This window comes from Mirounga angustirostris, unplaced genomic scaffold, assembly GCF_029215605.1.
Source record: "Mirounga angustirostris isolate CCGP_5_RB_7025 unplaced genomic scaffold, mMirAng1.0.hap1 SCAF_2, whole genome shotgun sequence".
NCBI classification, from domain to species: domain Eukaryota; kingdom Metazoa; phylum Chordata; class Mammalia; order Carnivora; family Phocidae; genus Mirounga; species Mirounga angustirostris.
In genome coordinates this window covers 156,977,089-156,991,385 of record NW_026991710.1, presented here as the reverse complement: position 1 = coordinate 156,991,385, position 14,297 = coordinate 156,977,089, and the positions used below count along the sequence as shown (strand labels likewise).

At 35.8% G+C, this 14,297-nt stretch overlaps 1 protein-coding gene across 1 annotated transcript in view; it reads left to right on the top strand.

Annotated features, from left to right (window-relative positions):
• The window catches only part of ADAM7 (ADAM metallopeptidase domain 7), a 156,817-nt gene that overhangs the window by 62,148 nt on the left and 80,372 nt on the right, over window positions 1–14,297 (top strand). Inside the window, exons 10-16 of the mRNA XM_045879544.1 lie at window positions 240–324; window positions 2,546–2,676; window positions 4,464–4,638; window positions 6,782–6,871; window positions 8,052–8,247; window positions 8,662–8,764; window positions 9,757–9,946. Coding sequence (XP_045735500.1) covers window positions 240–324; window positions 2,546–2,676; window positions 4,464–4,638; window positions 6,782–6,871; window positions 8,052–8,247; window positions 8,662–8,764; window positions 9,757–9,946 — 970 coding nt within the window. The remainder of the gene's footprint in view (window positions 1–239; window positions 325–2,545; window positions 2,677–4,463; window positions 4,639–6,781; window positions 6,872–8,051; window positions 8,248–8,661; window positions 8,765–9,756; window positions 9,947–14,297) is intronic.

Sequence of the window (14,297 nt, the reverse complement as noted above, 5' to 3'; positions counted from 1 at the left end):
AGTACTTTTTTTAGGATTTCAAGTTTAGATCATACTGATTTTTTCAATACCTCTAATATAACACAAATTTTAAATGAGCTTAATAAAAAACTAAGATCATCCTCAATTCTAGAACTCCACAAAAAAAGACACTTTTATGTGCAAAGTCACTAGCATTGTGAGTATTCACTGCAATTCAATCTTTGTGTTAATTAAACCACTGCCTCAGACTGAAGAGTGTATTTGCATCTTGTTTATAGTGGGAAGTGGCTCTATACACATGCACAAGGAACTTCTTATTCAGAGGGCATATGCCGGCCTTATTATTCCTCCAGTGTTGTTAAGGTAGGCTGTGTTTTATTTGTTATGTAACTTAATCACAAAGTTTGAATTTAATTTTTATAAATTTTCTGTGTCCTATTGAAAGGGACCAGGGGCACCTGGGTGGCTCAGTTGGTTCAGCATTCAACTCTTGATCTCAGCTCAGGTCTTGATCTCAGGGTTATGAGTTCAAGCCCCATGTTGGGCTCTGCTCTGGGGGTGGAGCCTAGAAAGGAAAGAAAGAAAGAAAGAAAAAGAGAAAGAAAGAAAGAAAAAGAGAAAGAAAGAAAGAAAGAAAGAAAGAAAGAAAGAAAGAAAGAAAGAAAGAAAGAAAGGGAAAGAGGCCATGTATTGAATTCTGTCATATATTCCCACCAAGATATGTCATGATTAAACTGTATGTTTCCTTTATTAAATAGGAAAATAAATGTTTTATAAAAACTACAGATGAACAATGAAGGTAAACCAGTGTTGTTTAGATCTTTAAAAATCATATACAAATCGACATACAGAGATTAGAAAAGCTTATTTGCATATTGTATATAGTTATTTATAAGGACAGGTAAAGTACACAAAATTTGATGGCTGTTAGCAAGGGAAGATAATTGTTCTTGTGCTGAAAATAGAGTGCATAAACCATTTAAAATATCATATCAAGACAACCTTGAAATTCATTTTCAGAAAGAGTAAGATGTTCAAAATGCTGACCTATCTATTTTATCTGGTATTTTTCCCAAGTCACTAAGCTTCTAGTAGATGCTGTCCAAGTAGTCTTATCTAAGTCTTATTAAGACCTTGGGGCATTTGCCTTTCAGCTCATGTCATGATCCCAGGGTCCTGGGATCGAGCTCTGCATCCTCTCCCTGCTCAGCAGGAAGCCGGCTTCTCCCTCTCCCACTCCCCTGCTTGTGTTCCCTCTCTTGCTCTTTCTCTCTCTCTGTCAAATGAATAAATAAAATCTTAAAAAAAAAAGACCTTGAAATTAAAAACTTGTACATGATCTATTTATTACATAGTTCTTTTTATGATTATGCCTTTGATTATGGTATTTTAATAGCACAAAGTTTGCATAGTAGAGTCCATATAATCTAATATAGGCTGTCACCACTCCAATTACGACATTACTGCCCATCCAGAACACATTTTAAACTTCAAATGAGTAAGATGAAATAATCAAATTAGGGGAATTTTACCTATAGAGTAACCTGATATCCCACCCCTTTTGGGAAATTAAGTTTTTTATACTTAATATAGAGATTAAAACATGAAATAGAGCTACCAACAGAGGGAACAATCAACTCTGCCTTGGATTTCAAATCACTGAACTTCTGGCTTTCTTCATAGTAGAAATTTCCTCCTCATGATCACATACCACTGTTGTGCAATGTGAGACTGTACTCACATATTTTTTATTTTTGCCATCTTTGAATATCTCATATATAAAAGGCAAATCAATAATGTTTATTGTATTGTGTAGGACAGTTTATAATTTTTAGCTATTTGTAAGAATGAGTTTATAGAAATCCAACAATGATGACTATTACTGTGCCACAAAAAAGAATTTCAAAATGCTAGAGTTAAAGACACTCAAAAGGTCATTTGTCAGATTCTCAGAAGAGTCAAAACCAATAATAATAAACAAGACTGTGTCCCGCTGAGAGGAGGTGGCTATTATTGTGCCAAAGACTACATTTTCTGAACAGCAGTAATCAGTTAATTGCTCTAGTGGGTACCACACCATGGGAATCACTTTCAGGGTTAGACTGCACACGATTTCCCAACTTGAAGGGTTACAAATCAGGAAGAGACATTTTTGTTGTGTTGTTTTTTTAAATTTATTATCATTATTATTTTTTAGGATCAAATAATAAATACTTAGCTAGCTTTGCAAATAGCCACTGAAGAGACGGGGGGTGGGGTGGGGGCAGGTCTGATAATCATTACCTGAGGCCATGGAATATAGAGCTCTCTTTACAATTGGATTAGTTTAGACTTACTGTTCCAGCCCTTGGCAAAATAAAATAGTAAAAACTGTGAAAAAAAAAAAAAGGTCATTTGTCTAACCTCATTATAGAATTAAAGGAACTGAGGGCAGGACAGGGAGGTAACAAATTTCATGGCCTCTCAAATAAGTACTAGTTAACCAGAAGCTAGAAACCAGGCCTCAACCAGTAGTTCTAAACACTATGTCCTCGAGGGCATTATCTTATAGAAATTTCTAATGCACATCTTTTCTTGGCCTCAGGATCTTTTGCCTGACCTAAATGTAGTTGCAAGCAGAATTGCACATCAGCTGGGGCATAACCTTGGGATGAAGCATGATGATTACCCGTGTACCTGTAATTTTGAGAAATGTGTGATGGATCGTGGTGGAAGGTAAGATTCAAACAATGTAGAGAAGACATTTAAATATTTTGGGTGTGGCTCTTGGTTAGAACTCCATATTGTAGAGATATATTGTTATTATGTGAACATTTTCCTAATATATTCCATGAGGTCTATATAATGAAACCAGCCATGATAGGCTGTTTCCCTTCAGGGCTAAATCTTATCAGTTGGTAGTGTCTGTCCTAGTGACATGGTGAGAGAAATTCTGAAACTCCATCTGAACATATCGCAAAAATATACAATGATTAATTAGTAAATTATACTAAGGTGCCTAGGAGAGGAATACACTCTATGTGCCTTGTTTTATCATTTTTGCTATAAACTCTAATTTCCTCCTTCAACTCTTTACTCAAATGTCATTCTCAGCTAAACTTTCCCCAGCCACCTGATCTAATTTTTCAACCCTGTCTCCTCATATACATACTATGGCATTATCCATCCCTTTCTTCTTTGTTTTTTTTTCCATTCTTAGTATTAATCACTATCTAATATAGTCTATGCATTACCTACTTAAGCTTGCTTATTATTTTATTCTTCCAACAAAATATAAACTTCATGAGGTCAGAAGGTTTTGTCTGCTTTCTTCACTGTTTTATCACACTGTCTAGAAAAGTCCGTTACATACTAAGTACACTATATTACAGAATGAATGAATGTCCTATATCCCCCCACCATGCTGTGAATTATCTGCAGCCCAGCTCCTAAACTTTACACATTTTTGAACTCCTTCACAGAGAGTACACGGTACATTTCATATAAGGAAAGTATTTATGATGATGATCAGTGCTTCCATGTATTGATTACATGAAGTAAAGTAGTGAGACGATGGATTCTGAAAAACAAACTGAGGGTTCTAGAAGGGAGGGTGGTGGGAGGATGGGTTAGCCTGGTGATGGGTATTAAAGAGGACACGTTCTGCATGGAGCACTGGGTGTTATATGCAAACAATGAATCATGGAACACTGCATCAAAAACTAATGATGTGATGTATGGTGATTAACATAACATAATAAAAAAAATGGAGTAAAGTAGTGAAAGCACCCAAGTACAGTGACTGACATAGAGTGAGAACTAAGTAACTGATATCTAATTTTATATCATTATCTACATAATTAGTAGTATTTTTCAGGGCCCCACCATTCCAAAGTAATGTTTTTAAGCCTCTAAAAGTCCATCTGTCTCCATCAAGTGTCAATAATGGCAAAGGAGTCAAAACAAAAGGAAGGCAGAAGGGAAGTGAATTTTAGTCTTTTTAGTCTTTGAACTTTTCAGAAGGATAGTGCATTCCTAGGATGTGTAAGATATTACTAAATAAATCATTTGTTTCAACAATGTTTATAAAGAACTACTTTGTGCCAGGCATTATACTAATTAGTACTTATTTAAAAAAAAATACAGTCCCTGCATTGAGAAGCTCGTAATCTTGCATAAATGATAAATATATAGATTATGTCAAGAGGAACAAATAAAAAGTGATCTAGGAGCAGCAAGCACATTCAGTCTAAACTGTGGGCTCCAGGAAGGACTTTCTGGATGATATATAGTCAGAGTATGTTCACTAGAATATCATGTGTTGGTTGTTTCAATAAGACATTTTCTATAATAAAAGCCCACTTGCTACTCTCCTATTAACAGTAGAGTAGGAGAAGTAAATGGACTTCTGGAGTTCATCATTTATATTTATTCTTTCTAAATCCTTCATAAAAATTTCATAGCTGTTCCACCACTATGCATTGATAAAATTAATCTTTATTTTTAACTCATCTGAACTCTAGCATTCCTGCACTAAAATTCAGTAAATGCAACAGAATTCAGTACCTGCAACACCTGAAGGATTATAATCCAACATGCATGTTCAATATTCCATTTTCTGATACATTAAGTAATTACCCATATTGTGGAAACAAGAAGTTGGATGAAGGAGAAGAGTGTGATTGTGGCCCCATTCAGGTATTTGCAAATAATGTCTTTAAATTACAAAGTTTAGGGGCATCTGGGTGGCTCAGTTGATTAAGCTACTGCCTTCGGCTCAGGTCATGATCCCGGAGTCCTGGGATCGAGTCCCACATCCGGCTCCCGGCTCAGCGGGAGCCTGCTTCTCCCTCTGACCCTTTCCCATCTCATGCTGTTTTTCTCTCTCTCTCTCATTCCCTAATAAATAAATTAATAAAATCTTTAAAAAAAATAAAAAATAAATAAATTACAAAGTTTATGCTCTGCTAGAACCTAGGCAGGGAGTTAACCATTAATCAACCATGATATTCCTTGTAAAGTTTTAAATAATGTGTTTTTTTGTCTCGTTTCAAAACAAGTCATTGGTGTAGCCTCATTGCAAGGCATCTTACCAAGTCATGAATTATGTATAATGATCTTGCTGGAGACCCACGGTATCATATTTGCCTGGTTTATATAGTAATTGGCTCTTCTTGTAAGAAAAGCCAGTAGGTGCCTTTAAGTCTGATCTCATGCACAGTAGAAATTTGTCCTCCAGAGTTAGTCAATTGAGCTTTACTCAGGGCCTTATGAGGCTGGTCTCTATCCCAGCTGGACAGTTCATGTTATTAGAAAACTGTCTTAATTGAGCAGAACCCTTCTAACCTTCCACGTATTTACTGGAGCCTTGGTCTCAGGAACATTTAGAATATGCTTTTAAGACAAATTTTAATCTGCTTTCCTCCAACATAAAAGCTATTTCTGTTAAGAGCTTATCATATAGGTATGAGACATAGAAGCTGTTTCTGTTAAAAGCTTATCATATAGGTATGAGTCCTAGACAATCAGTTCTCAAATTATCATGTGTATATACATCACCTGGGGATGTTGTTAAAATGTGGATTCTGATTCTGTAGGCCTGAAGTGAGGCTGAGATCCTTTATTCCCAGCAACCTGCAAGATTATGTTGATACTGCTGGTCTGAAGACCACATATGTAGTATGTACACTGTAGACACTACAAAATTCAAAATAAATCTAATAGTAAGTGAATCAGAGACTCCATGATCAGAGTGGGGACAGTGATATGTAAAGAGGTTGCAACACCTAGTTTTCAAATGTCTCAGATTAAATGTAAAGAGGCTCTTTTTTTTTTAAGACTTTATTTGACAGAGAGAGAGACAACGAGAGAGGGAACACAGCAGGGGGGGAGTGGGAGAGGGAGAAGCAGGCTTCCTGCCGAGTAGGGAGCCCGACGTGGGACTCAATCCCAGGACCCTGGGACCATGGCCTGAGCCGAAGGCAGACACTTAATGACTGAGCCACCTAGGCGCCTGTAAAGAGTCTCTTAACTTTGGAAATTGAGGCTTTTGCCCATGTACATTCTTTAGAATGGTTCTACGGTTTCATTCTAACACATGAAGTACTTAACATTACATTTTTCAGACAATTTCTTTTGCAATTTTAATTTTGTTCGAGCAGATAAGGCCTATGTGTCCATCCTGCTGTTATTATTTAATGATGCATTAAAAACAACAACAAAGTTCAGCTTGAAATACTCAGCATCTTGAGGAAAATGTAAAATTAGATCTTCAGAAATTCTATTATCTCATATTAAACCTTTCATATAGAGAAGTAGCAGGGCCCTTCCAAAGAATGGAAGTCATCAGGAAAATGGAAGATCAGAAACTTTGGACCTTGTGAGCTGCTGATGAAAATTCATTAGTGTAGAGTATTGAACAGCTAATTGGGAAGAAAACAAAATAGGGGCACCTGGGTGGCTTAGTCAGTTAAGCCTCCAACTCTTAATTTCGACTCAGATCATGATCTCAGGGTCCTGGGATCGAGCCCTGCATTGGGCTTGGTGCTGAGCAGAGAGTCTGCTTGAGATTCTCTACCTCTCCCTCTGCCCCTCCCCCTGTTCACACACGCACGTGCTTTCTCTCTCTCTCTCTCTCATAAATAAATAAATCTTAAAAAAAAAAGTAAAAGTTCCAGAGACCAGTTACAAGCAGTAGTCTTCATATGTATGTCATAGCCAAGGATCATGCATTTGGATTTAACTCTGAAAGACAAGTAATGATAAATTACACAGAATAACTTATTAAATGAGACCTTAACTACAAACCAATTCCTGATCTTTAATTTTTGATCATTGCCAGGAGTGCACTAATCATTGCTGTGATGCAAACAAGTGTGTCTTGAGGCCAGGATTTACTTGTGCAGAAGGAGAATGCTGTGAATCTTGTCAGGTAAGGACCTGTGCTAGAACTAGGTTCTCCATTTTCAGTTTATTTAGTACACATAGGATGACAGAATTGGCTGTCCACTGAATGACCCTACACTACTAATCCCAGATTAGGGTTAGGCTTGCTTGTCCCCAATAATGCCTCTTCTGGGTTGTTCTGACTTCTAAGCCCTGGGCAATGCTAGGGCCTGGGGAGTGGAGAAGTAGGTATCACTTGGTCTTTTAGGAGTAGAGTTAGATGATAAACATTATTCTTGTTTCTTTGTAAATCATTGCCAGCATATTTAACTTCATGTGTGGTGGTGGTGGAATGGGTAGCATTCCAACAGTGAACTAGAAGGGAAAAGGATTATACTGGAATTGGAAAGTGAGAGTGACTAGTACATGGAGATATATCCCTAGGAAAGGCAATCAGAAATCCAAATGACTCTGTCCAAAGTTTTAATGACATTACTTTCAACACACTACATTGTGAGGAAAGGAAGCATGTCTTGTTCATTTTCAAATCTTTCTAGGACTCATTTCAATTAAATGCATATTGGGTGGCTGAATAAACAAATATTTCCATGCACTTTCCTCCAGCAATGAGTCGGGTGTGGATTTGGAGTGATGTGATTTCTTAGGAGTGGAGATTCCTCATTATAGATAGGTAGGGATTCCCAGTTGTATGTGTATGCTGGAGATGGTATGTCCTGGAGCAAGATGAACAGACCTCTTGCTCATTTCTCCATTTTATGTCCCTTCCAACTTTGCCCAATGCTGTTCTAATACAGATTTTCAAAAACACCATTGTGTCATTCCTGAAATTACATAAAAGCCAACACATTTACAAATGATAACAATTCTCAGTGGAATGGAGAAGAAAGTCATGATCCAAACTTAAAACTTTTTATTAAAATTTTTTATTGTTATGTTAATCATCATACATTACATCATTAGTTTTTGATGCAGTGTCCCATGATTCATTGTTTGCATATAACACCAAGTGCTCCATGCAGAACGTGCCCTCTTTAAGACCCATCACCAGGCTAACCCATCCTCCCACCCCCCTCCCCTCTAGAACCCTCAGTTTGTTTTCCAGAGTCCATCATCTCTCATGTGGGTCAAACTTCCTCCTACTTACTGAAACTTAAGCTACCTAAATGTATCCAAGATTTATTAGTCTTTTTGTTTTTCTGCAACAGATGAAAAAATCAGGGTCCATATGCAGACCAGCAAAAGATGAATGTGATTTTCCTGAAGTGTGTACTGGCTACTCTTCTGCATGTCCTAAGGACAAATTCCAAGTAAATGGATTTCCTTGCAAGAATGCAAAAGGCTACTGCTTCATGGGGAAATGTCCCACCCGGGATGATCAGTGCTCTCAATTCTTTGATAATGGTGAGAGACAATTACAGTGAATGGCTGATAAACATAATAGTTATTATTTCTATTATTATCCTGTGAAGATTTGGGGGCAAGATTGAAGATAATGCCATTTGTGGCATTCTTCCCAGATCTTACCTCAAATCTCTCTGGATATTACCTTTAATATTAGTTGATATTATCTCTAATATTAATTAACTAGCTCAGTATGTGGGTTGAGGTATGTTTGTTATTTTTTTATATCCATACTCCTCTGTAAAATATCCTCCTGATGCAATAGGATAGCTTTAAAGTGATTTATTTATCCCTTTCTTCCTTACCACTACATGATACTAAAGTTCCAATTACATTAGAAAAATAAGATATTTTATGATTTATAACATTCATGTTTTTATTATTTTACTCTAATCATTCCATTTTGGGTCCTAGAGGTGAAAGACAGTTCTGATCTCTGCTATGAAATGAATAAAAGAGGAAATAGATTTGGATACTGCAAAAACAAGGAAAACAGAGTAATTCCCTGTGAAGAGAAGTAAGTACCATGTAAAGAAAAGCAAGTGCCTTCTAAGAGTTTTTTTGCAAATTCAGAACTGCTCTTGCTCTGACAGCTGCTAACCTCTTTTTACTGAGGAGATTAGGAGAGGGAGTGAGGGAACGTGCACACATCCCTGATTGTGTAACTGGCATTTACATACTATATTTATGAGTTGAAGGTCATGGAATATAAGGAGGAAAGATGGGAAAGAGTTAAAATTAGGAGAAAGGGAGGAAGAGAAGTTACAAAAAAAATAGGACAGAGCAAACAGGAGGAGGAAAATAAAGTGGAAAAGGGGAAAAGAAGCTGTGAGAGGGAAACAAGTGAAGCCCTAACAAGAAAAGAAGAGTAGAGCTTCAAATTGGAAGGAAGGGGAGAAGTGGAAGTTAGATCTGATTTTAAAAAGGTATTAGCTGTGTCGTTCTTCCAGATTTATTATACTCAGAAAGGCTTTTTTTCTGTGCCACAAAACAGGATTTGGACTGAAAACAACAACAGACACCTTTGGTCAAAAGTTTCACCTAGAATAGGTGAAACTGGGCAGTCACTTAACTTCCTCTTACTTCCAATTGTTGCCTAATCTGTAAAATGGGTATTATAATAACATCAAACTCACAGGTTTGTTGTGAGAATTAACTGATGTGCTCTGTGCAAGAAAGAATAAGAAAGAAATCTTAACATCTTGATGAAAGTTAGACGAACTCAAATTACTAATAGGAAATACCCTTCTGTAAACTGGAGCTAATACTGATTTGTGAGAACCACAGAACTATAAAGAAATACAATCATTTTACATCTTCACCTACTCATCACAGTTCCCAGAATCAGGACTTTGTCTAACCTTTGGCCCTGCCTCTCTTGGTGTCTCTGCAGCCCATTGATAAGCCTGGGTCTAGAGAAAAGTGGCCAAGCCACTTCACTGCCAGCCTCATCTCTATAAATTTCTATTTCCTGGTCGCGAGTCTGAGAATATTCTCCCTTTCCTTCAGAGATATCAAATGTGGAAAGATACACTGCAGCAGAGGGCAGCATTCATCTCTTCCTGGAAAAGAAAAAATTAATCACCTTAAGAAGATTTCAAAGCAGAATGTCACCAATGAGTGTAAAACTTTTATTTTATACCACAATTCTAAAGATTTGGGCCTGGTTGCTCCTGGAACAAAATGTGGAGATGGAATGGTAGGTTGAAAGCCCTTTGTTTTTTTAAAACTTCTTGGTTCAGCCACTTCAAAACATTATTTTCTATAATTGGTTCCTGAGGGCCTATAAATGGGAAAGCAGAAACAAATGGGCAACTTTTTTTTAATTGAGCAAAGTAGTAATAACCCTATAATAAATATTCATTTTGCCTGATCTCTGTTATACAAAATGATATGTGAATGTGATAAGTGTGCTTAATTAGTATCTTACAGTAGACAGCTAGTGAAATTGTAGACATAATTTTTTAAATTAATTTGACTATGAAGTAGACATATTTTCTTCAATTATTTCATTCATTCAGCCATATTTATTGGGCACATACTATGGTGCCAGCAGCCATACTGGACACAAATGAGAAAAATATGAGTGTACTTGAGAATTTCATAAATTAAATTATATGTATTACAATCTAACGCAAGTGCTTTCATAGTGGTGTAACTAATGAACATTTGAGTCCAAAGGAAGAAGTGATTGCCTTCACTTGGAGAACATGAATGGCATATTATGATGCCATTAAATGAGTGACATTTCAGCTTTGACATGATGAACATTTTTCAATTCAGACAAAATGAGAAAAGACTTTTTAAAAAGAAATACCTAGATAATATGCAAAGGTACAAAATGAATGGCACAGTCAGGTAGTTGACAATTTCAGTGTGACTGGAGCTTTGGGTAAAATGTCAGAAAATGAAGTTGAGCAGCTAGAATAAGGCCAGATCAGAAGAGGTTTATCATTCCAAGATGAAAACTTTAGAACGTGTACTAAAAACAACAGCCAACTCATCAAGGTTTATAAACACAGGAATATATGGAAAACATAATACTTTTTAAAAATCAGTTATTTTGAAATAATATAGTTTCTGTCTGTGATATAAGTCCTCTCCTCCCATACTACCACCCACAAACATTACAGTTTCATTCATGTAATGTGATAGAGAAATGAATTGAAAAACAAAATTCAGAATGTAAAAAAGGGAATTAGAATTTAATAATTTAATGGAGATCTATATTTCAGATCTACATACTTAACTATTAGTTTCCCATTAAAATAACTAAATATCAAAACGATGAGGAATCTATATTTGTGAAATTTTAAGTATGTGTATCAACCACATATTATAAAGTTCAAGGACTTCCAATGATAGTGTGCATGAGGTATCAGGCTAGAGAAATATCAAACAATTTTCTATTCACTCCAGGTAAGAAAAATCATCCAGGAATACTAAGCAGAAGTATGACTTACCCTTCATAGAATCCCATAATGAGTGGCAGTGATTGACCAAAGGAATTTATAGGGAAGCAGTTGTTACTGAATCTTGATCTTACAAGCATGTTTGACCATATGCCACCACACAGAGTGCCTATTTTTCAAGAGAAGTCTTAATATAGAAGTGTACCAATCACAATGGTGCCAATTATTGGGTCAATTCATAATGAGGGAATTCATGAATAGCAAATGCCAGTTTATAGATGGATCACAAAGATACTAGTTATAGGCGTTTCATCTAATTTTTACATTGAAAGACTATTTTTAGATATGATTAAATTAAAATGAATAAAAACATTCTGGTTTCTCATAATAGTTTTTCTTTTTGGGTAAAATTTGATTTGGCATAGAAAATGAGGGCAAACATATTCCATTTCCCTTGGATGCCTTTTTCCTTAGTAATATAGATAAGAAAAATAAAACAAAAGAAAAACAGTGAGAATAGATGACAAGGGAAGGATAATAGAGTGGAAAGGAAGAAGAGTAGAGGAGAGTGGGGAACGAAGGGATAATACTAATTAGTCTTCTCTGGCACAAAAGAATTGCTGCAAACCTGTCTCTGTAGTTTTCTCTTTATTAAACATATAAAAATGGCAAAACCAAAATAAGAAACATTTCAATGTTTCCGTTAGTTGAGCCTGAAGTATGTGAAAAGAGATTTACATGGACTTTAGCAGCGTTTTCCAGTGTTCATTTGATCATGTATTTATGAAAATCCATTCTATAAGGATAAGCAAAGAGGACAAATAGCAGCAGACAAAAGAATTCAACAGTGTGAACAATGGAGATTAATCTGAGGATTCACAGATGTTAGTCCCCTATGAAACAGATGCACATTAAAAAAGAGAGAAATCCTTTAGAAAAAAAGTTAAATTTATATTTTAATCAGATTTAAAGGGATATTAAATCTATAAAAATGGTATTATTTGAAAACAATAAGCACTGCTTTCAAATTACAAAATAAATCATAATTACTGATTTATATGTAACTTGAGGAGTAAACCATGAAATGTAGTAAGCCACAAAAAAATAGTAAATTAGAAGCTAAACTTCTTAACACACAAGAATGAGATAAAGGAATTCTAAAGAAGAAAATGAATAAAAACAGGAAAAATAGTTCTAAGAAATCTGATATAGTTTTAATAGGAATCCTAGATAAAGAAAACATAATATAGGTAAAAGTGTAATTAAAGATATAATAATAAAAAATGTCCCTGAGCTGAAGAATGTATAAAATAAAAACTCATTTAGTACAAGGAAAAATTCATAGGAAGAAGTGAGCATTTAGACTAACCTTCACAGCATGAAGTCAACAATAAAGAAAATGTCCTATAAGCCCAAAAAAGGCAAGTATCATTTTTCAACAACAACAAATTATCAGGTTATCATTATATTTATCTTCAAAAAGAAATGCCAGAAAATAATGCAACAAAATCTATGGAGCTCTGGAGAATGGAAGTATTGGGACCCTAAAACCATACATACAGCCAAATTATTATTCAGATAATAAAGCAATAGAAGGACATCCTCACACACTTTATGATGAAAAAAACTATAGTAAATTAGACAGCATTTATTTCTGAAAAGAAAAATAGTCAAGGAAGTACTCTAGCCAACTGGGAAATGAATTAAACTAAAAAGTTAAATGAGAAGATAGAACATTAAGGAAATAGTTGCAAGCAAGAAAATCTATACTAATTTTGAGTAAATTCTAGTTATTTATTAATAATGTGTTTATTATAAGAGCTTAAAAAACATATTGAATAGTGAATAATAACAATCTTTACAAATTTCAGTTTTCTCAAATACATGAATTAAGAAGAAGAAAAAAGAATAAAAAATGTGACAAATGTCTTATCTTACATAAGGAAGAGTTAATGCTTATTTAGTCTTGGAAATGATAAAATGATTTAGATTTAAATATTTTAATGTAAACTGAATCAATGTTTAGAAAACAAAACATAGCTTTTAAATTGCAGAAAAAGGTAATAAAGATAAAAAGATAAGCTAAAATGTCTAACATTTAAAATCATATAATAAGATGAAAGTAGTAAAATTAAACATATCACTTACCACAAATATAAATGGGTTAAAATTTCCCTATTTAAAACATTAAAGTAATTTTTGAATTGGTGGCCAGAAAGAATTTTCAGGGAATTGCATCAGCAAGATGGTGGAATAGGAGGTGTCCCAGTAATATCTCCCCACAACAATGATAATTTGGCAGCTAGCCATGGAAAAAGTACCTTTGTAGGAACTTTGAAATCGAGGTAGGATCTTGCAAAACATTGATGGAGTCCAAGACCAGAGGTCCACTTTGAAAGAGCAGGCCCATGCCCAGGTGACAGGCTTATTGACCATAGTCCTGGATACAGATCCATAAATACCCATATCTCCTGCTGCTTGACTACAGCCTCATTTGGCTTTGGTACCACCACCAACAACATCTGCCTAGGCACCCCTGGAAGACACATCCATCCATATCCCTGGAGGCAGATGCACAGACCTTGGTCCAACCACAGATCTTGAAATGGCCCTGTGAATTCATTCCATTCCTTCTTATCCCAAGTGCAGTTCTAGACAATCCTCCTGCCCACAGGATTTCCAGGAAACATGCCTGGTCCATGCACCCAGAGACATCTTGCTCAATGACCCAGCAGAAGTCAAGAATCCAGTAAGAGATACAACTATCCATGCGCCTAGAAGAAGGCCAGCCATCTGACTCAGGTGCTGTGGTAGACCCTTGTCACATTGCCAGTCCTTGTGACCAAGGTCACAGAGGCACTCCTGTCCACCCAGATACTATGCAGAATCCACATCTACACAAGCCCCTAGTCACAGAGCAGTAAACTGCAAATCTTACTACAGACCAGATGGCAGCCACATAACCTGGCTCTAGTCTCACTCAACTGCAATCCTGGAAGCAATCCCATCAGCCCAGGGATCCAACATGAGGTTTTTACCTGACAAAACCAATCTGTAAAACCTGGAAAATATGTCTGCTCCTTGAAATGCACAGACACCAATGCAACAGTAAATGGATCACAAAGATTCAGGCAAACA